This window comes from Phyllostomus discolor, chromosome 9 (assembly GCF_004126475.2).
Source record: "Phyllostomus discolor isolate MPI-MPIP mPhyDis1 chromosome 9, mPhyDis1.pri.v3, whole genome shotgun sequence".
In the NCBI taxonomy this organism is placed as follows: domain Eukaryota; kingdom Metazoa; phylum Chordata; class Mammalia; order Chiroptera; family Phyllostomidae; genus Phyllostomus; species Phyllostomus discolor.
Window position 1 is genome coordinate 29,424,288 of NC_040911.2, and position 24,264 is coordinate 29,448,551.

Sequence of the window (24,264 nt, forward strand, 5' to 3'; positions counted from 1 at the left end):
ATCTGCCTTTTGACCCAGCTATCACACTTCTGGGAATATATCTGAGGGAAAGCAAAACACTAATTCAAAAGAACATAAGCACCTCTATGTTCACTGCAGTGTTATTTAGAAAAAAGAAAAGAAAAAGAAAAAAATTTTACCTTTTGTCACAGAATGGATGGACCTGGAGACCATCATGCTAAGTGATTTAAGCCAGTCGGAGAAAGACAAATACCATATGATTTCACTTATATGTAGAATCTAATGAACAAACTGAACTAACAAGCAAAACAGGCTCATAGAGAGCAGATGACAGCTAGTGGGGAGTGTGGAGGTTGAGGGGGAAGACATTGAGCAAAAAGGAAATAGGACTCATGGACATGGACAATGATGTGGTGATTGCTGGGTGTGGGGAGTGGGGTCTAAGAGGACTAAGTGGTAATGGAAAAATTAAAAAAAGAAGAAAAAATAAAGTGATGAGTTACATACAAAAAAATAAGAGACATAATTTAAACAAACATGTACTATACCATTTTATATGTTCTCAATTTAACCACATAAATCACTTACAGTTCCAAATTGGTCAATAGAAGACAATGAAAATATTTTTATTTATTAGAGAGAGAGACAGAGACATCAATTTGTTCCACTTATTTATGCACTCATTGGTTGCCTCTTGTATGTGCCCTGACCAGGGATCAAACCCACAACATTTGCTATATTAGGATGACTCTAATCAACTAAGCTACCCGACCAGGGATACTTTTCTTAGGTTTACTAATTCTCCAAGAAGATATAAATAATAAACCAATCTCCATATGCCTTTGAGGTCACAGACTTTCAATGTGAAAATCTGACAGGAGCAAGACAAACCAAAATGGTATTACAAAGTCAAGAGCCCTGGGACCAAAAAATCAAGTGAAAATCATGCCTATCCCTTTAAGATTAAAATAAGACTGTGGGTCCTGGTCTAAAAAATATTTATGCAGTAATAAAAGGCTAAAACCCAAGTCTCTACAACTGACCAATTCTTGCCCTATCCTCCAAATGGTCCAAAGTCACTGCCCTGCTTTAGGCACCCCATAGGCACCAATCGTGAGCGTGGTTTTCACGATCACTGGAGGATGTTCCAGTCTGCCCTGTACAGAGCAAACATTGTCCATCACTGTGGCTCCATCAGAATTCGCAATGTGCCATTATCCCATACAAGTGCTTTTTAAAAACTCATTTTCCTTTAGTTCCTAAATGACTTTTTGACATTGCCCCTTTAAAAGCTTGATTTAGTGTTATCTTCGACTTTGTGAATTGCCTTTCAAGTACAAGATGTCTCCTCCACTTTACATTCGTCTGACCTGGTTGCTATTTAGTCCCTGAATTGCCTCTCTTTGTGTTGAGGCAGCTCAGCCTACACCCTTTCTTACGTTCATGTCTCCTTTGGGGAAAATGACTTTTGACAGCCCTGAAGACAATTCCAGGTTGATTTTCTCTCCTTGTACCCAAGGAAATGCAAGAAGGAGCCACTGGACCACTACTTACTATACTTTCCTGGATTTCATAATAAATATTTCATAGGCTTTAAAAAATATATATGTATTGTGATATATACTTACTGTAACAATTGAAAGAGCAGAGATGGGAGGAAGGTAGTTTTCCCCTTTTATTTCACCCACATCATATAACCAATGATAATATTTTGGTGTGTATCCTTCCACTCTCTTCTCAAGACTTTTGCAAACCTATGCAAACACTGATTTACACATTTGACATTCACACTTCTCATTTGCTTTTCTAGATGTGGCTAGTTTTCCTAATTCTTTGCACTGGAACTGGAACTTGTTCAGGTGTTGGTTTTTTCCTAATTTTCCTTCATGATTTTACTTGTTTTCATTCAAATTATACTCTGGGGACCTTGCTGCAGCTGGTAGCAAAGCTGCCAGCCTCTTTTTGTGTATCTGGTCCCTGTCAAATGCAGTTGGCTACCCTCTGGGGACATTCAAGTATAATTTGGCCTCTTCTCGGAGAGTTTAAAGTGACTGGATCTAGTTCTGTGTGTGGGTGTAAAAGACCACTGCTGTGCGGCAACTGTCCCTTGCACAGGACCCACGGAACATTAGCTTAGGGCCAGTGCTATAGCAAGAAAGTGATTCTAGAATTGTGAAACAAACAGGGTATATCGACAATTTACTTACATGGACCCAAAACATCTTAGTGCTGTTCTATTGAAAGGTTTCTCTATTATCTGATGTGGTTTAAGCCGTCATTCTAAGAACTAGAAATCATGGTCTTTGGGGCAGGCTGATTTAACCTACGGGTGATGTGTTCTCCCAGAACAACTTTGGTCAGTTAGCTAGGTGAACAATACATGTAAAACAGATTGGGCAGCCACTGGGTGGCAGCAGGAATTTGATAAACATACTGCATGAATATACTTCCTTACTGTTTTAGCCTATCTCTTACTGTTAGCATACTAAAAGACATTTTCAAGAAAATGTTTTTGGTAGATAATATTCACTTAATTCTACTCTCTAATATAAACTAGTATATTCTATTGAACTATAAGAAAATAAATATGTGAACATTAAATCTTATCAGCCAATATTCTATGGTATATAACATAGATTTTTAGTATTACTCGGGATGACTTTGTAGATGGACATAGCTGTTTTCCTAATTTAAAGTTTCCATTACTTTTAATAGCTTTAAAAATCTGCTAACAGAAGTCTTACATATTCAAAGAAGAAGTCTTGAAGAATAGAAAGTACAAAGAATAAAATTTAAATTACTCAAAATACCCAAACCTAGATTAATCATTGACAGTTACTTGCTATTGTATATATTATATATATATTGCTTTTTTTCTATGAGGCTCTTTTATCATCTTGCTTAGTGAATAAATACTTCAGCTTTTTGTTAGGAGCCCAATAACATGGGCACTGAATAAAACTGTGTCGTCAGAGGACCTCAACAATATTAACAGGAAACACACTGATTTGGAGAAACATTTATACTTCATTTGTCTCCATTTCTTCCTTTATCAAATGATGATATACCCGAGGTTAGGGCGATGTCTAGGGAATGTGATGTTTACTAAGGATACCTTTTCAACTATAAAATGCAGGCTTTGGAAACAAACCTGGGCCTTTGGAAAGAGGCAGGAGTACGCCTCTTTGAATACCAGAGATCATTCGTGGTGAGTGTAATACACTAAGCAGTTTACATGTATTGTTATCCCTTACAACAATCTTGCCAGGTCACCATAACTGCTTAATTTAGGTGGGTGAACTAAATCAGCCCAGGTTACATTACCTGTCAATGTCAAAGTCTTAATTCGGACAATCTTTCTGGAGACCCGACCTGTGTTCATTCGACCCCAGGCCTCTGACAGGCCAGGGGCAGAAAGGCACACGTATACACAGGCAGATGAAGTTTCTTCCTGGTGCAATGGTTATCATGTTGCTACTGCTGTGTCTCTTCCCCATGCTACTTACAAATGGCAAAGGAATACTTCAGAGCTGATGCTGTTCTAGACCATAGAGTTAACTGAGAGGAGAACATTAGATTTATTTGCTGTTTTGGTTTTTTAAAGCTTTCTCACTTTAGAAGGTGCAATTATCAACCATAGGTCAGAAAGTTCTGTATACATTTTTCAGAGAGTTTTAAAAACTGTAATAAAATTCTCCACAAGACAAAAACATGTCCCTGTTGACAATTTCTTTAAAACTTACAGAAGTTTTAAAGCTACTCACAACTAGAAGCAGGCTATATCAGAGAAGATAACTCTGGAGCAGTTCATCCATGTGGGCATGTACCTAAAACCATGTGGTTTATAAAGGGCATCACCTTCAGGGGCAGAAGGTCCTTTCCAGGTGAGTTCATGCATTTGACTCTTACTTTTCTTACTGGAAAATAAAGACCATACCACTGTCTTAGCTCTCAGAGGTGGCTTTTGACCTAGCAAGGCACTAGATGATCTGATACATGAGGCTCTTTTAATATCTGGCTTAGTGAATAAGTGATTCAACTTTTGTTAGAAGCCTAATGGCATGGGCAAAGTGAAAAGAATGAATTTTATTCATTTACTGGGATAGTTACACTTTCTTTTCAAGTGGGCCTTTGGAAATAGCTGGCCCCCTCAGTCGTGCAAGAGTCTTGGTGAATGGAAGGCCTAGAAAGTTCATTATTTTGCCTTGTGTAAAAGTCTCCTCTTCTTGGACATTCTAAGAATCAGAGATAATTTTATGTGAATTATCTACTACAGCATCCTGAGACTCAGGGCCTTACACTGGGTTTCGCCTGGACCTAGAAGGCCTCTCCATCAGATGTCCACTTGGCATGCTCCTGCACCCTCACACCTGCAACTTGCTATTCAAGTATGACCTTCTATGTGAGTCAGCTTGGGTAAGCACAACAAAAGACCATGGACTAGACGGCTAAACAACAGAAAACTGTTTTCTCACAGTCCTGGGGGCTGAAAGTCTAAGACTAAGGTGCTGGCTGATTTGGATTCTGGTGAGAACTCTTTTCCTGGCTTGCAGATGTCGCCTCCCTGCTGTGTTCTCACATGGGGAGCGAGGAGAGAGAGAGCAAGTGCACACGTGTGTGAGAGTGAGCACATGAACTCTGGTATCACATTCAAACTTAGGGCTTCACCTGACTGGTGTGGCTCAGTTGGTTGGAGCATCATCCCATACACCGAAAAATTGGGAGTTCGATTCCTAGTCAGGGCATGTACCTGGGTTGTGAGTTCGTATGGGAGGCAACCAATTGATATTCATCTCTCACATCAATGTTTCTATCTCTTTCTCTCTCCCTTCCACTCTCTCTAAAATCAATGAACATACTTTTTTTTTTTAAAAAAAGGTTAGGGCTTCAACATATTACTTTTGGGGGTCAAAATTCATTCCATTGCACTCTCAGTGAGACTGTCTCTGGGAATCCTGTATGCATATCTACCTTGCATACCACAATACTTTTTATGTCCTTACTAGCCTTTTTTTCCTTCATAGAACTTTCCATTTTAAACATACTATATGTATTATATATTTGTTTGCTACCTGTCTCCTGAAAGAGGAATAACAATCCGGGCATTTCTGACTCTTCATTTGGGTACATTAACACCCAGGACAGAGCCTAGTGTGGAGGAAGTCAACAATATAAACACTGTTGGGCACATGAATGACAATCCTATGTTATACATGATCGAAGCTGCTAAAAATACCAAAAATTGATACTCACTTTTTAAAAACTCATTTACTAGATTTTGACCAAAGAGCTTTCTAAACCTACTTGCTCACCAGTAGGTTTCAGTCCAGTTACATACACGAGGCTCACTGTGAATGAATGGGAGCTCATTATAACTATAAACTATAATCAGGAATTGATTGAGTAGGAATGTAGACATCTGTATTGTGCACAGTCCAGGAAGAAAGTTGCTTTCCATGCAGGAGTTAACCTCCTCAGATTTGCATAAATCTATTTGCTGAACTATGGGTCAAGAAATCAGATTTCCCATTATTAAAATTATCGTTCATTCTTAGTAGTATTTACATGAGCCAACTGCAAGCCAATAAGAACGGATCAAATCTGTGTCTGAAGTGCATTTTAAATATCCATCCTTACAGGCATTTTATGTGTAGAAATCTCCCTTGTGACAATATTTTAATAAATGACCATGTATACAAATAGCCAACTGCATAGCCTAGGTTTTGCTTTCTGATAAATGAGTTTGATACTCACTTTTTAAAAACTGATTTACTAGTTTTGAGCAAAGAGCTTTCTAAGTAAAGTCATCTCAACTTTTAAGCTTGTAGAGGTATTTTTTAAGCATTCCTTTATTAATCTGAATATAAAACAATAGGGAAAATAATCTCTAATTTAGCTAGAGGATAACATTCATTTTCCTGCTAAGGTCTAGTGACAAAAGAATGTTAATGAACATTGTACCTACGACTATAACAGTGGAACCAAGGCAAATGAACAGATGCTGACTCACCTTCTCTGGTGAGTCATGCAGGGCACGGAACCACCATCCTGAAGCAAACCAGACCATCTGTGCTGTTTTCTCCAGATGAGCCAAATTTGGGGACAAACCATTTCCCCTACAAAGGAGATTTTTATTTCTTTTGTATGTTTCTAGTTTGAGAAAGTATAATTTCTCCAGTACGATTTGCAGAAATGTATTTTCTTCTTGTCCTCTATTGCCTAAATATTTTGATTCAGAACCAAAAGTAGTCACGAAATTAAATTATGACTTCCAAGGACATTTATCTTCCCCAAACTCCCATTTCCTCAATTATTTCCCTATCCACACCCAAGTTGTTCTGGGAAATAGGATGTTTTCTAGAAAGGCACTTTTGCATTGCATTTTTGAGAGCATTCCTTCCATCTTATGACAATGTTTCATGGTACGATGCTGATGTGCACTAAAGAACTATTTAGTAGCATTTTTCTTGAATAATGAAGTCATCAGTAAAACCTTGTATCTGCTATAATGCAGTGTCTAGCATAGAAGCAGTGACCAAAGTAATGTTTGCTCATTGAATGTTGGGTGGACCCTGGCACCCAAAGGGCCCCTGTGGCTGGAATCTCCTTTTAGGTGCTGAGGCTCACAGAGCAAGCTCTGCAGTCAGTGAGATGACACACTCTCCTTAGGCAGCAAGGGGCATTTCCAAGGGATCTCTCCTTGGAAAGGGCAGATGTGATTCCTCACACAATCTAACCTTACAAACAAATTTATGACTACTTTGACATATCTTCCAAAAGTTACTTATTAAAATACTTAACATATTACCTTGCTAGGTGACTTTAAGCAAAATGTGTGTAAGTAAGAGGTGATGAAAGATGGCTTTGTGCTGTGGGGAAGATGGTGAGTCAGACACTTGAACAGCAATGAACTCAAATAACCCAAAGTCATGTCCTGACAGTGGTGGCATGACGACAGCCAGGAGGGCCGAGGCCTGGGTGCTGCAGAAGAGGCTGCTGTGTAGGGCACAGCCAGCATTCACATTCCCAGTTCCCAGGCTGGAAAGAAAGAAGCAGTCAGAGCCACTTAACTGGTCAAGGTATGCTTAGGAAAATATTGATCCAGGTGAAGCTTATCTCTGACACTGTATATCCTGGTGTTTTCTGTTGGCTCACTCTTGTATGCTTTCTCATTACCCCCAGTGACCACAGTGTTCCTCTCTTGTGACCATCAACAGGGAGGGAGATTTTTATTTCTCAGGAGTATCGGACAAAGCCCTGTGAGCTCTCTGACATCAATCCCAGCTTGCAACCTGCATGTGCAGAACTTAACTCTTGGTTTTCTTATCTGCACCCTATTGAATAACATGAATAATCAGAAACAACATAGTCCCTGTAATATGATTTGACTTTTAAATATAGGAATATGTATTACATTGATGTTTAAAAAAGTATTAAAAAGTCATTGAACACCAAGGGCACGAGGCACCATAAACATTGCTACAATATGTTAAGAAATGAATTATTACCGACATCTAATCAAATGCCTAGATTCATGTAAAAAGAGCTTGGGGCAGATCGCTAAGATGTGTAAAGGACCATACACCTTGCAGAGATCCTTATGGGGAAGGCCATATCTTTATGGATGGTCCCTAAAGATAGGGACCTTGGAATGGATGATTCCATTTCAAGGGAAGTGACCCAGGTGCTGAGAGGGAAGAGCTCGCTCTCCCCCCAATTCAATCACCTGGAACTGCCAGGTGTGGGTGCCAGATGCTCCTCTGGAGGTTTTGTCTCATCCAGTGACAACCGCAGCAGTTTCACCCGCTGGGCTGTCTGCCCCACTGCACCTTGTATGCGTCTTGGCTACACTCGTGCCATGTTCAAGTTATTTTATCATCTGCCCCACGAGTCTGTAACTTCTTCCAAGCTTTGGGCCCTCTGATTTGTCTCAGAATCCCCAGCACCTAGTAGTCTCTGTAGAAGTTGTGTCTTATGGCAAATAAGAGGATGGGCTTCGGTCTCTGGAAAATCCTTCATACTCCAGAGCTCAGCTGTGTGTTCTTTTATTTAAACTCTGAGCTTCAGTTTTCTCATTCGTAACACAGATATAAGAACAGTGTCTGCATAATGGGGTTCTTCTAGGGATAAGTATCTATGAAAGGCTTTGTCGCACTCAATCCATAGAATTTCAAAAGTATTATGTGTTATTTTCTATTAAAGACAATCTGCCTTTTGGGAACCATGCTGGAAATTTGCCGTATTTGGTGTAGGATGCAGTTAAATCTCTAAAAGTTTCCATGTTCCCTCAGCATTGAAGAACAAGAATTTGGAACACAGTGTTTTTCCTGAACTAAAACCATAATTTGAAACTAGATGTAGTTTCCATTTACAAGCGTATGATAAAATCATAAAGACTTTCAGATGAGCCCACAGAAAATAGGATGGATCTTCTGTGACCCCCAGTGCCCAGGACCTTGTCTGGGAGCACCTGGTGCTCCTGCCCTTTGCTCTTCCTGGGAAGTGTCCACAGGACAGAGAACTTGGAAAAGTCAAAAGTGGGTAAGTCCTGGATGCTACATTGTGTTTGACTCACCTTTGAACCACTTTTCAATGACTTCCTTAAAAAAACATTGTAAATGAGACTGTAGATGGAAATTTTAGCTTGAGAAAAGTACCCCAGAAACAAACTTGCCCATAAGTGCCATGGATACACTAAGTATAAGTCATAACGTCGTAAAAGCAGATCCAGGAGTGCCTTGTTCACAGAGCTGATGCCCAGCCTCTCTGTACCGGCTTGTCCTGCCAGGGCCATCTCTCCTGGTTTGTCTGGCATCTTTCTGGCTTGGCGGGTGCTTTGCGGGATCATTAAATATTTTCAATACAGCTTTACTTCTAGTCACGTACCACATGAGATATTATTTAATATAGCTGAAGAGAAACTAAAACCGTTTGTGTTGAATGAAATAGCAAAAGAAATTAGCTCTTACTCTGCAAATCATGTGACTTCCCTTTATTCAATGAGAGTAAAATGGTAATTAACTATACTGGCAACTTGGATAAAAGTTTCTTTAAGAAACCAATTCATTGCTCAATTTAGACCCAGATTAGCTGTGACATTGGGTTACTCCAGCTCCTCATTTCTGCGTATGACTGTGGATAATTGTGTGTGATCTGAACTTGAAATATTAAATCCAGGCAATCTATAACTAAAGCCTTAGAATAATTTTGTGGAGTGAGAAACACTTCCTAGGATTTCTGTTCAATTGTGTTTTGCAGAAGGAAGTCTCGTGTCATACCAACCCCTCTCCTAGCCAGGTTTTTACAAAACAGCATACTCACCGTTGATGAAAAAGAAGTATCCAAGTGAAAACTGACGAATCACTGGGGAAACCACTTGTCCTCAGATAAGTGCTACGATGGATACAAATTAACACTTTAGATCCTAAGAGCAATTGTTACACAATCGGGCTACATTAATATATTAAGAAAATAGAATATTTATGTAAAATCATAGAATTGTACTTATTTCATGAGAGTAAATGAATTAAAACATATAAGGCATCCAGATCCATTTCAATAAAATGTCAGTTTAAAGAACGCTGCACTGTTCAAACTTCTCTAATGGACTTTGGAAGAGATGATACTGGTGAGGTAATGCAAACAAAAAATCCCATAACCCTAAGTAAAGCATTTTGTAAATATTTTAATAGAAAATATAGGACAAAAAAGAATGTCATCATTATAGTGAAAATAATTTAGTGAAACTTAGAAGTAACTATCTGCCATTGACTTACTTGCATGTGTTACACTTTCATTATTGTAATTCTTTTAGGAAGAATTACAATTAAAATTTAGTTTTAGGAAGAGTAAGAAAGCATGTTTCATTCTTTTTCTTCCAAAAGTAAACATCCTCTTTCGCCATCTGGTGGCTAAAGACAACATTTTGCATGTGGATAAAAACATTTGAACTCAAGATTTAACGGCCAATTATGTTTAAAGCTTCTGATTCATCTCACTGTAAAGATATGCATACATTTAACCAGTGTAAACATAACTGAGGCAGTTTTGTTGTAAGAGTTCCCAGCACTTTATTCAAATAGCCCTAGCTACAATATTTAAGCTGAGATTAAAAATATTAATGAGGGCAATTTTAAAAGAATTTGTGAAAGTTAATTCATTTTGAAAGTGAAAATTAAACATGGTAGCAACAATTTCTTCAACTGAATGTCTTTCACTATAAGAATGAACAAGATCTTTATGAAAACAAGATCTAAATATATTTTTAAATGATAAGCACAGTAGATACGGTTAATTTCAAAGAGACTTCAGTTTGGTTTTTACTGTTCTAACAATAGTTGTAATCATATATTGACAATTCAATATACCAAAGAGAATGGGTAGATAACATCAATGGTTTGTCTTCTCTATAACATTTTTCTTAAGTAAAATTTTCAGTGTATTTATTAGTACATTTTATGTATACAAACTACCTTGCTTCACAAAAGAATCAACGATGACAATTCTTTAGTGTTTAATTTCTTTATTTTCTCCAGAATAGTTTAATATTGAAACCCAAATTGTTATTTTGAGAAAGGGAAAAACAGAGAAACATGAAAAGACAAACATTTTGTTTAACTTATGGTTTGTGAGCAGTCACTTTTGTAGGCAACACTTTTTTTCTTTGTAGAAAAGAAGAAATAAAAAACAAACAGCACCATTAAAGAATGCATGATCCCTGAATTCTAAACAAAATACTGTCTAAAAATTGTTTCAATGCTTGTTGCACTCAGTCAAATTTAGTCAGGTATCAAAGCAAGCGTAACAGTTTTAAATTGTAGCAGTCTTACTGAATTCACCAACTGCTCCCCCTTCTGAGAATTTCACACACCTTTTCTGAGTTTTTCCTGTGGGAGTAATATATTCTTTGGTAAAGGACTGAAGGAGGGTTTTACTTTTCTTCTGCTGATAAAATGTCCATGTATGTTGAGGGCCTTCCCCCTCAATCTGTGTTTGTCATGCATGTTTTGTTTGGGTCGATTTCACATTTTCCTGTTACACTGTAAGAGTAATACCGCCTTTAAAAAAAAGGCATTAAATGGCTAATGTCAAACAGATGTAAACATTCAGAATACTGACCAAAAAAAAATACACACAAACATACATTTAAAAAAAAGAAACTGTACTGAAAATATGAATCAGATTAGGTTTCCATGAAGCAGGGGAAAATACAGCAGTACAAGAAAATTATGGCAACCAAGTAAAGCACTTTCTTTGTAACATTCATGAACAGTACAAATACAACAAAGTTTTCCTACCATCTAAATTATTCTGCAACTATCAAATATAGTACAAAGCGAAATAGTATGTGCTATAAAAAAAAGCAGCTCCTTTAAATTATCGTAAAAATGGTTTTTGTTCGCTTTACAGTGACAAAGCATGAGGACTGAAGACGACAAGATTTTTATATTCAGTGACATTTTGGCTACATAGGCCCCTGACAGTCTGATGAGTTCCTTGGCTAGGACTCTTCACATTGTTCTCTGGAAACAAAATGGACAGTGACTCTGGGCTCTGCATGTTCAGCGGGCTCATTCCCACCAGGCGGCTAGCACGGTGCTTGGCCTTGACACCAGAGAGACGAAGCAGCCCTAACCTTGGCTTCAGCTTCTGTAACCTGGGTCTTTACCAGACCAAGGAGGAACCAAGGCCAACACAACTTCCTGTTTAGAAATTATGTGAGTGTTTGTAAAGGAAAGCGGGCTGCAGCATCGAATATTCTTACTCTTGACTGCCTTATGGAGCACCGTACCCATCAGCTTGTTTATTTTTGCATGTTTATTTTGAAATGAGTAAGACTATCCAAGGTCTAGAAGTCAACTAAACCTTCTATAGCTCATCCTAGAAACACATATCACCACAAAGTCTTTATAGCAACCAGGCTCAACCTCATAGGTTTTTCAAGTTTTCTTTTTTAAAACTAGGCCTTAGCAGGGAAATATTATAACTATGATGCTCAGTTCACCAACATTTCTGCTATTCTCACTTGGGGGAAGGACATTATTTTCATTTTGAAAATGAATTTGCATCAGAATGTTCTTATTAACATGCCCATTAACTACCTAAATGTCTTCACACACCTCAGGCATATGCATATCATATAGGAGGGGATTAGGGAATAGCGGTTTTCTTCCTTCCCTTGCTCCAAAAGTGCTACTTACGGAAATACATCCTTTGTGATAAAAAAAAAATACGTGTCACATGTGCAAGTTCTATTCCTGATAAGGATAGCATAGTGTCCAGTAATCAGGATAATGCACACACTAAAATTTACACATTACACCACAATAACCATGTAGTAAATAACATATTCCATTTGCACATAGGCAGACAGCTGTGGGAATCAGGAATCTAAGGTCCTACTCACCTAATCCAAATATACTGGCCTTTGTATACATAGTAAATGGACACTTGTAAAACATCTGGCCCACTTTTAACTTCTGAGTTTTTTTCTTTCTTTCCATTATTTTTTAGCCCAAAGATACTAATTTTTTCAGTAATCAAAACCATACATGAACATTCAAAATTTAAACTGGGGCAAAAAAAAAAATGAGCAAGGGCATAGAAAAATTATGCTCTTTGGACCTGGCGGACAGAATTCACACACGATCGACAACTGATCTCCCAACCTATTACCTGAAAAATCAAAACATACGGAAGGACACTTTTCTTTACTCTCAGTAAGCAACTTGCAGTCAGTGTTCCACAATGATGGAACTGATAACGGGCTCAGAGTCACATCAGCCTCAACTGTACCTCACATAGAGTGCAGAGGTTTTGTAGAGTTTCTTTCAACACCGTGTCAGTTACTGATAGGGTAGTTTTGAATCTGCTGGTGTGGACAGTATCTGACACTGGTAGAGCAGCAACTGAATTTGGAAGGAGTTGGCATGCAAGTGTCTGTATTTAGGGATGCCCCTCTGTGAGATGAGGGCACGATCTTCTGAACCAAGACGACATCAGAGCCAAGCAGACCATGGAGACACGACAGATGAGAGTGCCACCCAAACCACCTGGAGCAGAGTGAAGCAAGGATCCACGGGAACTTACGCTGCATTCCTTGGGAAGGGCTGGTTAAGTGCATTGCTTTTTTTTTTTCAGTTGTGAATTAATTTTATTAATTTTAATGTGAAAAACAGAAGTGACAACACTGAAGCACCAAATTGCAGCCACAAAGGTAGGCCTCTCTTTGCTTTTCTTGCTTTTTAAGATAAAGTATCTTTCACTATCAGCAATTTGTTAATAAAAATGACATTTCTGTCACCTAACAAAATTTGGCAACATCACAATAATAAATATGCAAGGGAAAAATAATATACCATGGCTGACTACTATAAAAAAAAGAAATCACAAGTGTTTTTTTTTTCTCCAGAAATGTAATTTCTGTTCATTCCAGTTAATTTTTAAGACGTAGTTTAAGGGAATGTCAAAAGTTTACATTGATTAGAATCATCCCATGTGAAATCTCTGTCATCCTCTCAATGACAGGTGATATTTTACCCCCGGTTTTTTAAAAATTCTACAGTCGCACTCAATCAATGGGTTAGTGACACTCCACATTTTGTGCTCTGTAATTGGAAGTTAAATGGGTGTAGTTTTTGCTGTCTTTCATCTTCCCACAATGTGCATGTGCTTTTGAACTTGCATTAGGGAACAGAGCCTCCTGAACTAAAGCTGTTCTCTTGCGTGAGGGTGGCCAAAGTATGTGGAATGGAGCTCAAATACTCAACACTCAGACTTCACCGGATAAACGCTGAGGACAGTTGTAAGATGCAGTATCCCTTTGTCAAAAGCAGTTCCACTTCCCCAGATATGAAGTATGTACTGAATGCACCTGAGGGGGAAAAAAAACAAAACATGCAATGCCTAGAACAACTTTTAAAATAAGCGTAATTTCAGAGTAAAATAGAATTATATAGATTGTGAATCAGGAGGCAAAAAATGGTTCAGAAAAATATCCACACTTCAGCCTTCTGCAGTCCCTCTGACCATCAACGACAGTTTAAAAAAGAGGTGGTCAGCCTTCAAAGCTGGAAGCCAGAGTGCACTGGTGTCATCATTAGAGGTCCACAATTGTGTAACCCCAATTTTAATACCTAGTGTCCTATCAGAGTGAAGAGAATGGACCAATATCTACATCATCAGCCCACTTACATGTGTTTGTATACACAGAATTTTACTTATTTTAATTTTAGGACTTTTAAAAAATTCTTGCTCTTAAAGGCCACACATGAGCTCTGAAATCCCCTGGGCCCAAGGCTCTCTGTTGGCCAACGGATCCTGCAGTGTCAGGTCCAAGGGCTCGAACCAGGCCACTGGGCATGAGGCCTGCACGGCAATTTCCGGTCGAAGACACATCTCACTAGGATGTGTGTACAGTGTCCAAGGCCAGTGCAGACATCCTGCCAGTCTCTGAAAAGAATAAAAAGGGAGGAAAGAGAATAAGGACAGTGGAGTTTATTAATGGCATGCCTCCTTTAATATATCTTTTGTGATGTGAGTAAATACAAGGAATCAAACATTTAAATCAGATTCCTCATTCCAAATATGATTTAATCACTGGGGTCAAGGTAGGTCCAGAAGAGTCAGCGGTGAAAACCCTTGCGCTAATGGTTCATCTACAGAAGCACACACAGCCCACCTGAAACCACTTTCACCGTTCTCTTTCTACATCTGCATTTCTGGTTAGTATTAAGTATTTTAAAATGTCCTTTTTCTATCTACACCTGAATTTTTAAAAAAAGAAACAAAATCTGATGGGGTAGTGACCTGTATACACATGGCCAAAATTTCCCAAACCTGGGATAGGCAACTAAATATGTTGAGACATGCCGCTGAGCCACTCGGATGGAAGGGGATCTCTCCTTCCTGAAAAATGCAAAAAGAAAAATCCCATAGAGAAAAGCTAATTTGTTCCAAAATAAAATAAATTAGCACAATATAAAGCACTGAGTTATTTAACTTGTTGCTGCTGACGCCGCGTGGCTTCTCCATTGTTGGAAAGGGATACTGCATCTCTCATCCAGCTCTTATCGCACAACCAGGCAAGCTACACAGAGTTTCGAAGGACCTATGCAGTCGTCATGGCAGAAGGCCCCACAGCCTTTGCACACAATCATGGCTTTCAGCCGGCAAGAGCATTTCAGTTCCAATTCATCCGCGTTGCTGCTGTCGGCAAAGTTCTGAACGGGCATCGGAGCGTTCTGACCAGGCAGGCCTGTGGCAGGACTGGAGCCACTTCCCAAAATCCCAATGGACTTTTCAATTGCAGAGGCTGCCCTTTTGAAGCTCGTGCTACCAAAGTGTATTGTTGGATAATTTCCACAGAGCTGCTGTTGTTGCTGCACCTGCATTTTCTGAGCAGCTAATTGGGTAAAAGGCTTTTGTGGCTCAGAAAGCAAATAGGAAGAGAAATCTGCATTCTTTAGCGCAAATGCTTTTAACTGTTCTTTCATTTCATTCTGGTCATAAGAAACTTGTTTCATGCCCAGTTCACAGCTGCTGCCTAAACCTTCCTCAAAAGAAAGAGGTTCCGATTTTATATTGCTACATATGCCCGTGGACTGTGGCCAACTAAGTCTCTTAGTGGTTTCCATGGTAACTGGAGGTTGTTTTTGATCGGCTGGGACTTCTGCATTAGGAAGAGGTGGAGGTAGTGGAGGTGGTGGGGGGGGAGGCGGGGGCAAAGCCAAGGGTGGAGGCGGTGGCGGTGGGGGCGGCGGCGGCTGCACTAGTGCTTTGTTTGGCATTGCGTGTGCAGCCCCTCCCACGTCATCGCCTTCCTTGATGGGCATATTGGGGGATAACATATTGGCTAACCTTAGCTGGTGAGGTCCTGAAGAAAGGCCCACCTCTCCCAGTCCCTTTTGTTCAAGATGCCTACTGAAGGTAAATGCATTGCAGCCCACTGGGCCCTTGGCAGAGGCCTGTAACAGAGCCGCAGTCGGAAGGGGGCCCCGGGCAGCCATGGGCATTTGGTAAAACTGCTGTCTGTGTGAGGTACCAGCGTCGGGATGGAAGCCACCATTCTTGTCCACGTGGAAGAGGTTCTGCTGGAAGCTGCAGGAGGGGAGCAGCCGCTTCTGCTGTTTGACCTCAGGGCTGTGAGCGATCCTGCTCTGGATGGCGTGCTTGCTCAGCCACTCTTGCTTAAAGGGCTGGCTGTGTCCTAGCTGATTCAGGCTGGAGTTGACCACACAAGGCACGCCTTTAACATCTGGCTCCACCAACATTCTCCCTGGTTCACATTTAACTTGCATGTGTTCCCCCACAGTCCTGGCTACTCTCTTTTTGGGGTGGTTTTCTCGCTTTCGCATTTGGAGTGGGGCAAGAGTCCCCGCCAAGTAGCCCTTCCCGTCTGGGTTTGGAGAGCTGGATGGCATTTCAACAACGTTCCTCTCTGGTGCTGTTTTACCCACTGAGGTAGTTTGAAGAGGCAGAGGAAGCCTGTTGATTTCGAGCTTGGCTCCCAATCTGGGCTGTGGTAACACTTTTTCCAAAGGCAGGTTGCCCTGTAGCAACTGTGTCACCAGTGGATTATTTGCCTCCACAGAGGACAGACGGCAGCTTGAGCTCCCCGCATTGGGAACTCTTTTCAGGGTGTCCGTAGCCAAGGAAATCACCTCTTCCATGGGGCCAGAGGTGGGAACCTTCACGTTCTGTGACTGTTGCACATTAGGAGCTGCCTCTGTGGCTGGAGGTGGTAGCTCGGGCCCAGGGAAGTCCTCAGTGTCCATTCTAAAGCCCTTTTCCACTTCATGAGGTTCGGATTTCACAGGTAGGGCGACACTTGTTATGAGATTCCTGGGGTGAAGTTCTGACATGTGAGAGTAGCTGGCATGCTCCGTTTTAATAGCCTTTGGACAGCTCTGCTCTAGATAGTCTTTCTGTTTACTTGAACCCGAGTGGTTAACCAGAGGCTGCCCTGTGCTCCTCAGGCCCTCGTCGCTCCAGCCAAGCCGGTTGCCTGGGTTATATTGATTGCTACAGGTTGTGTCTGCTTCACTTTTGAAAGTGGTCGGGCCCCGTGCCTGCTCAGCAAAGCTATTACTAGGAGCAGTCACCTCATTTAATTTATCTGGAACAACCAGGGGTACTTCTCGGAGACTCGTGCAGGGGGCCTGCAGCATTTTACTGTCTTGTTTCGCTGCACAGGCAGCAATGAAACTAGAACCATGATCTGTGCTTTCGTTGGCAACCGGCTCGGGCCTGCTAATAACGGACACCTGAGGACATGCCATTGGCTGTATGGCCGCCTCTGTCCTCACCGACCTGCTCTGGATGTCCAAGCTGGCTTCTGCGCTTTCAATGGAAACGGTCAGAGACAAAGTGGAGGTCAGCGTGGTACTGTGGTCAACGATGACTTTACATGGAATCGATCTGTTTATGGCTGCTGGTGCAAAGCCCCCCGAAGGTTGCTGAGGTTTCCCAGAATTGTCTGCCCTGTTTCGAGACCCTGAATTTTTGTCCAAGCTTTCAGCACTTAACTTGGGAGGACTGTCGTAAGAGTTTATTGTCAGCATGCTTCCGGTAAACATTGCAACAGGTGGGCATGCAACCAGAGTGTCTGTACTGGCCACTGAATCCCTGCAGCTGAGGGCTGCTCTCACAGTGGCCCCCATGGACGTGGTGGCCTGTTCCTCACTACCAGGCATGGCTATCTTCTCAGGAGGAAATCGGTTGTTAATTCCTGTCGGGGGGATCAAGACAGAACTAGTGGAGAGATGGTTTGGCAAGTTATTTCCAATGGAGGGAGTTGGCACAGAGGTGTACTGACTGGAGACTAAGTTACTGGCGCTGCTGCTTGGTATGAGCAACTGCTTGTCATCCACGGAGCCCGATATGCTGGCGCCCCCGTTAGTAGCAGGAATGGGAGTGCTCTCTACACATTTTGGTATAATGGCTATGCATGGAGTGTCAGTTCCCTGGATGGTTTTTAACATGCTTATATTACAAGCAGAAATTGTAGTGTTTGTATTATCAACAGACATTAGAACAGAGGATTTATCAACAGAACTCACAAAGGGATGTTCTTTAATTGCTCCCGACATAGCAGTGCTGCAAACAGACACAGGGACAGAATTTTTATTAAAAAGCACGGGCACACTGCTAGTTGCAGAAGAGGTAGATGAAACAATTTTCTCAGATAAATGGGACACAGGTATATTCTCATCAGAACTTTGCACGGATAAATCAGTGGCAGTTTCTGGAAGTTTAGCTGGGTTAAGAGACTGCTGTAATACAGTGGTGGCCTCCCGAAGGTGCACAGACTTGTTGCTAGGAGATCTGCAGTTTGGATTGACAATAATGACACCCGTTGAAGCCTCAATTTTTGTTTCAGGGGTAGATGAAACTTCTAAGCTTGGAGGGCCTTCCTTTGAGCCAAGTGGAGGCAACCGGGACTCCTTAGTGTTCTGGAAGAGATGGGTTCGGGCTTGATGCTTTGCGAAGAGTTTTGCCTTTGTCTGCTCTTTGATATGTGCCAGGGTTCTTGCCTTTCCACCCTCTCCTGGGCTCCCCATGGCTCCAGAGACGATGCTCGCTGCCGCAGCTACAGCAGCAGCAGCCGCTGCCTCTCGTTGGGCCCTTGCTTGCTGGGCTCGAGCCTTGATATCTGCAAGGGTCCTGGCTCCTGTGTTCCTCCCACCACTGACAGATGTGCTAGGGGATGTTCGAGACTCTGGTTTGGAGACTGGTTGGCTCTTGATAATGAAAGGTGGCCCAATTTTGGAAAGCTGGATCTACAAGAAGGGAGAATGGAAAGATAAAGTGCTTGGTCCATGATCACAGAGAAGACACATGGCATGAAACAATGCAAAGAAGAAGAGTAGCCGCATTTTCTCATAACATGGTGTTAACTATACCTAAATTCCCAAATGGGTCACTAGGGTATCAAGGAACATGAAATGCAGCATGAATGTGAAAATTAGAAACTTCAATCTCTGTTTACTCTATGAAAACATCTACTGCTGACTTCATTTGCCATGGAAATGAAACATTTTCTTAATGCCTCATATAAATGGAAACAAAGTCCATGTCTCTCGAAATGAGGTTATCCAGAAAGACTTAGGAATAATTAGCTTTTAAATTATCTTCCCCACTGGCATGAAAATCTGGTACCTTAACTCTACTTGAGTTTATCTGTCTTCATTTGACACACACACAAAAAAGCCCTAGCCAAGAGTTCAGGAGATTAGAATTCTCATCCTGACTTTGCTCAAAGAAACTATATGATGCCAGGCAAATCACGGTGTTCTTCAGAGTCTCCAATAACCTCTGTGAGCCAGAGATCCTACAGTGCTTGCATGTTCTTATATCGCCTAGCATGCTGCTTTATCCATAGGTAATAAGCACACAGAAAGAGTTTGTAAACTCAGATGTAAAATGAGACTAGTTGTTGCTGGTCTATTTCCTTCATAGCTCTGTTATAAAGATGGAACTCTATTCCCCCTTTCCCCCCAACAGGAAGTATGGATTAGGCTCTTTATTTGGATTGTGGTAATCCACAATTTGCTGAATTTCATAAAGGTCCCTATGCACATTGTTTACCTACTCATGCTAATTAAGAAACTAACAGTCATCACCAAATTCATGAAGCACAAGACCTAACAACCAACACAGCAATGACTGTGATTTCCTAGTCACTAAGAATGTTCTTAGAGTCATAGATTTGTAGAGCTGGAAGGTATCTAGCTAAAGTCTCCTTTTACAGTTGAAAAAACCTGGGAATTGCCCTGGCTGGTGTGGCTCAGTAGATTGAGAGCCAGACTGAACCAAAGGATCGCTGGTTCGATTCCTAGTCAGGGCCCAAGCCTGGGTTACAGGCCAGACCCTCCATAGGGGGCACTCGAGAAGCAACCACACATTGATGTTTTTCTCCCTTTTTTCCTCTCTCCTTTCCCTCTCTCTAAAAATAAATAAATAAAATCTCTAAAAAAATCCAAAAACTGGGGGTCAAGTAGACTGCCCTTGGGCCATATTGATAGTGAGAAGAGGGAAGATCTGAAGGCTCACCATTCAGGGCTTTTGACATGTTTTATGCTTCCTCTTTTTCCCCTTCTAGAACTTTTCCAGTGTAATTTGGAATTACACTATGGAACTTTGTTAGATGGAGTTATCTTCCTAAGAATCTCACTTCTCATTGTCAAGGTTGTGACACCTCTCTTCTAATTCAGACACTCCAAAGAAAAGATGGATTCAGAGAGGGAATTCCATTTTTCCTTTTAAGTATTTCCCTTAGTTTTAAAAATTGAAAAAACATTTTTAAAATTAAGTCTAGATATACTTAAGCAATAACTCAAGGCCAAACATCAAATATACTTATAGTATTTACCTGTTTATCTTTACATAAAGTGTTTAAAAATACTTCCCATGAAAAGCATGCTCATATTTTTCTTTCCACTGCTTCAGAAATTAAAATGCATAGCAGAGTTTTATGTTCATCTTTTACATCTCTAGAATCTCATTGTACTAGGGACCGCTTTATTAAACAGAATAACTACAACCACACTCTTAAAAGTCAACCTTCTGGAGATCATGAGTAACACATAAAAGGTGGCAGAGCACAGTGAACTAAAGAGATTAAGGAAAACAAAGTTTGAGTATGTTTAGAATTCTAGACCAACTCTATGATGGAACAGTCCATAAATGGACACAGATAAAAGCACTGAATAAGTTTAAATTATAGTGGGTAAAGTTTTTTTATTAAACAGAGTTTCTTTTGAATTAAATTAATTTTCTGTTTATTAGGCAGAGCCAATTTATATAAAAGGCTTGTTTTCTGAGAGTTAAAATCTACTGGGATCAAAACAAAGTAAATAGAAATGTTTTTCTACAGGTTTTATTTTGTGTGTGAAGTTAAATACCACTTTTACTATCTTGGAAGTAAAAAAAAAAGGATTTGTATGCCTATATATCCCCAGCATTTCCCTTCAGGGTTCACAAAGCAATTTCATTGACTTATTTAAGAAATATTTAATGGGGCTCTTCCAAGCCAGGTCCCTCTCTGCTAGGCAATGGCGGCATTCAGTATTTGTTGGAAAGTGAATCAAGGGACAATATGGACCTTAAACCCCTAAGTGCTTGCCTCTAACTTCTATTTCTTCCCCCAGTTTTTCTGAACTTTTATAGGTCACTGAACTGTCTCTCAAACTTTCCCAAGTTTATTTATGAACAGGTCTCTGTCCTACACCTGGAAATCCCCCGAAGACCCTGCTCTCAGTGTCCTGGGGGCAACTCAAGGCCCTGTTCTCCCTCCCCACTTCTTTTTCCTTCAATGCTAAGGTCTAAATACATACATGTATCTAAATTATCACATGAATGCAATACACAGTCTAAAAAAGGATCATTTAATATTAGACTGGTGCTGGGAATATTAGATTACCAACTGCTACATAAAACCTGGAAGGAAGAAAACCTCATTTATTTTTTAAAAACTAAGTATGTAAATGGAAAATCCTATCTATAGAATTGCTTTTTGTTTCTTTTCTTTTTCTCCTTCTTTTTTTGTTTGTTTTTTGAAATACCATACCTTGAGAGGTGGCACCCTGGGTTCCTCTCTCAGAGGCGGCTCTTTCTCAGATGGGCTGCTAGACGGTAGGTTCCGGGCTGATGGGTCGTCTTCTATCCTCGCCCTCTTTTCCTTACAGATTCCAAAGCTGTGCTGCTCTGCAGTTTTCCTCTTCGATATCTCGGATTCTCTACTTTCATTTCTCATTCCGTCAGGTGATTTGGACGGCTCTGGCAACTTTGAAATATACGGGGTCTCCAACCGATTCTGTGAGCTCCCTTGCTTATGTGTTTTATTTCTAGAGCCTTCTGGAAATGAAGCCTTGTCCACTGGTGAGACATACTGCTTGTCCTGTAATTTAGCTGATGGAAGCTCATTTCCTTTACTCTCTGTTTCTTCAGAAAAGAGAGACAATTCCAATGGTGAAGACACCCCTTTCTTTTCTGTTCTTTGTAGGACATTATGATTTTTAACTTTTATGATTTCTGTAGAAGGATGTTCTGGAATCGAAGCAGGATAGGGCTTCTCTGTTTCAACATGTGACTTACAAGGCTGCTGATTCAGTGTCTTACTGTGTAGTTCTTCAGATGAAAATGCTTCAGGAGCGATGGGAGAAGAACCCATTTTGATGGGTTCAGGCGTATTTGATAAAGTCTGCTGAGACACAAGGCTCTCTCCCAGGGGCTTGGCAGGTGCAGAACTTTCATCTTTCTGTGGGGAGAGTGGTTCTTCAGATATGCAAGGTGACTTTCTTTGTTGATGCACCATTCTTTCATTCATGGAAGAATTGGAAATTGGAGATGTTTCTGAAGGAAGTGGCAAACTGGATATAAAAGTGGTCTCAGATGTGAGAAGCACGGAAGACATTGAAGAAGTTTCTGATGTCAAAGGTAAATCAGACATGGGTGATGCTTCTGATGTTAAAGGCAAATTTGATACTGGGGATGCTTCAGAGGTTAAAGGTAAACTGGACATGAGTGATGCTTCTGATATTTCAGGTGAAGTGGATACTGGAGATATTTCTGACATAAAAGATACATGAAGGTTTTCTTCAGTGGGATTTCTCTGATTATATTTGTCTGCATTTTCAGTGCTGGACACCTCAGAACAAAACATTGTCTCAAGGGAGGCTGGAGTACATGATTCTTCTGAAGCAGACTGGGTTTCCCCTCCGGGGGACGTCATGCTGGTACAGGCTCCCTCTGGGCTCTCAGAAGAGAAGGAAGTTTCAGAGATACAAGCATTTTCAGAAAGCTGTTCATCAGGATCACTCTGTAGCTCCATATCTACAGCGACTCCTTCATTTGGAAACTGGCCTTCTAGAGAAGATGACCCTGTTTTCATTTTTAAAGTATTGGTCTCTAGTGCAGTTTCTGGCTCCTTAGGTTCTGTGTCGTTGACATGAGTCATGGATGAAGTGGAAGGAACGAGAGAGTCACAGACTTCTAGTTGGTCAATAACGACTGACATTTCTTCCTGGGGAGATTCTGATTTCTCTTCCCCCTTAACTTCAAGAGGAGGCAACGTTTCTAAAACATCGTTCATTATAACACAAGATTCTAAGTTATCTTCCGGAAGTGCTATTTGGGGCTCTTCATGAGCACTGGCAGGGATTTCAGACTCCTCAGAAAATTCAGGTACTGTCTTGTGATTTTCATCCTGGCACTCACAGATACTAGTCTCTACCTCTTCTGCAATTTCCTCCTGAATCACAGATTCTTCGGGGATCAAGATATCCTCTGATTCCAATTCGGTCATTACATCTTTGCCTGCATCGACCATCGGGCAGAGCACAGCACAGAAATCAGGTGCTGGAGAAGTTGGATTTTTCACGCCTTTTGGCTGCTGTTCCTCCAAGGGAGTCTGTGAAGGAAGACCTGGAAGACTAGAGGCTCCACAAGAAGAACTACTTTCAGCTCCATTATTGTTTGGTCCAGAAGTGAGCTCTGTAGATTCCTCTCTTGACATGCCCAACCTGAACAGAAATTAGAAACACTAAATTGCTGTCCAACCACAAAACTTAAAAGGTACAACTTGGATTTCTCACAAATATAGTATTCGATAAAAGGAAGTGCATCAGACTAACTTTATAATCACTAAGTAACATGCTTAATTTATATAAAGTAGTTTATGACTTAAATTGTCTACTTACTATATAATCATAGCTAGAATAAACTATTTCTGGGTAAGAAAGGTATAGATTTTTACTCTGTAAGCCAAGAGGTATGAATCTAACAGTTAGTAGAAATTACATACTTATTGGATTCCACACAGAAATAAAACCATATGGTCTTTTTCTTTGACTGGCTTGTTTCGCTGAGAATAAAACTCTCCAGATGCATATAAAATAAATTAACAAACAAAACAGAAACTGACTCATAGCTGTCAGAGGGGACAGGTTAGGGGCTGGCTGAAAAAGGTAAAGGAATTAAGTAAAAAATATAATATAATATAATATAATATAAGCTCATAGATAGACAAAAGGCTGGTCATTACCAGAGGGAAATGGGGGTGAAGGGAGGCTGGACAGGGTAAAGGGGAGATAAATGGTGATGGAAAAAAAAAACATGACTTGAGGTGGTGAATACACAGTACCATATACAGATGATGTATTATAGAAATGTGTACCTAAACCTATATATTTATGTTAGCCAATGTAACCCTAATAAATTCAGTTATAAAAAAGAAAAAAAATTATACTATAAAAGATTTAAAAATACAGCAAGGTGAAAAATATATAGGATCTAAAAATTTTT

At 40.4% G+C, this 24,264-nt stretch overlaps 1 protein-coding gene across 3 annotated transcripts in view; it reads right to left on the bottom strand.

Moving 5' to 3' along the window:
* Positions 1 to 13,087: 13,087 nt before the first annotated feature.
* Positions 13,088 to 24,264, bottom strand: part of ASXL3 (ASXL transcriptional regulator 3) — a 171,842-nt gene continuing 160,665 nt past the window's right edge. For all 3 annotated transcript variants that reach the window (XM_036009177.1, XM_036009176.1, XM_036009178.1), the window contains 2 exons: positions 21,530 to 23,483; positions 13,088 to 18,740 (listed from right to left, as the gene is read on the bottom strand). In XM_036009177.1, the coding sequence (XP_035865070.1) occupies positions 15,030 to 18,740; positions 21,530 to 23,483 (5,665 nt within the window). In that variant the 3' untranslated portion in view covers positions 13,088 to 15,029. The remainder of the gene's footprint in view (positions 18,741 to 21,529; positions 23,484 to 24,264) is intronic.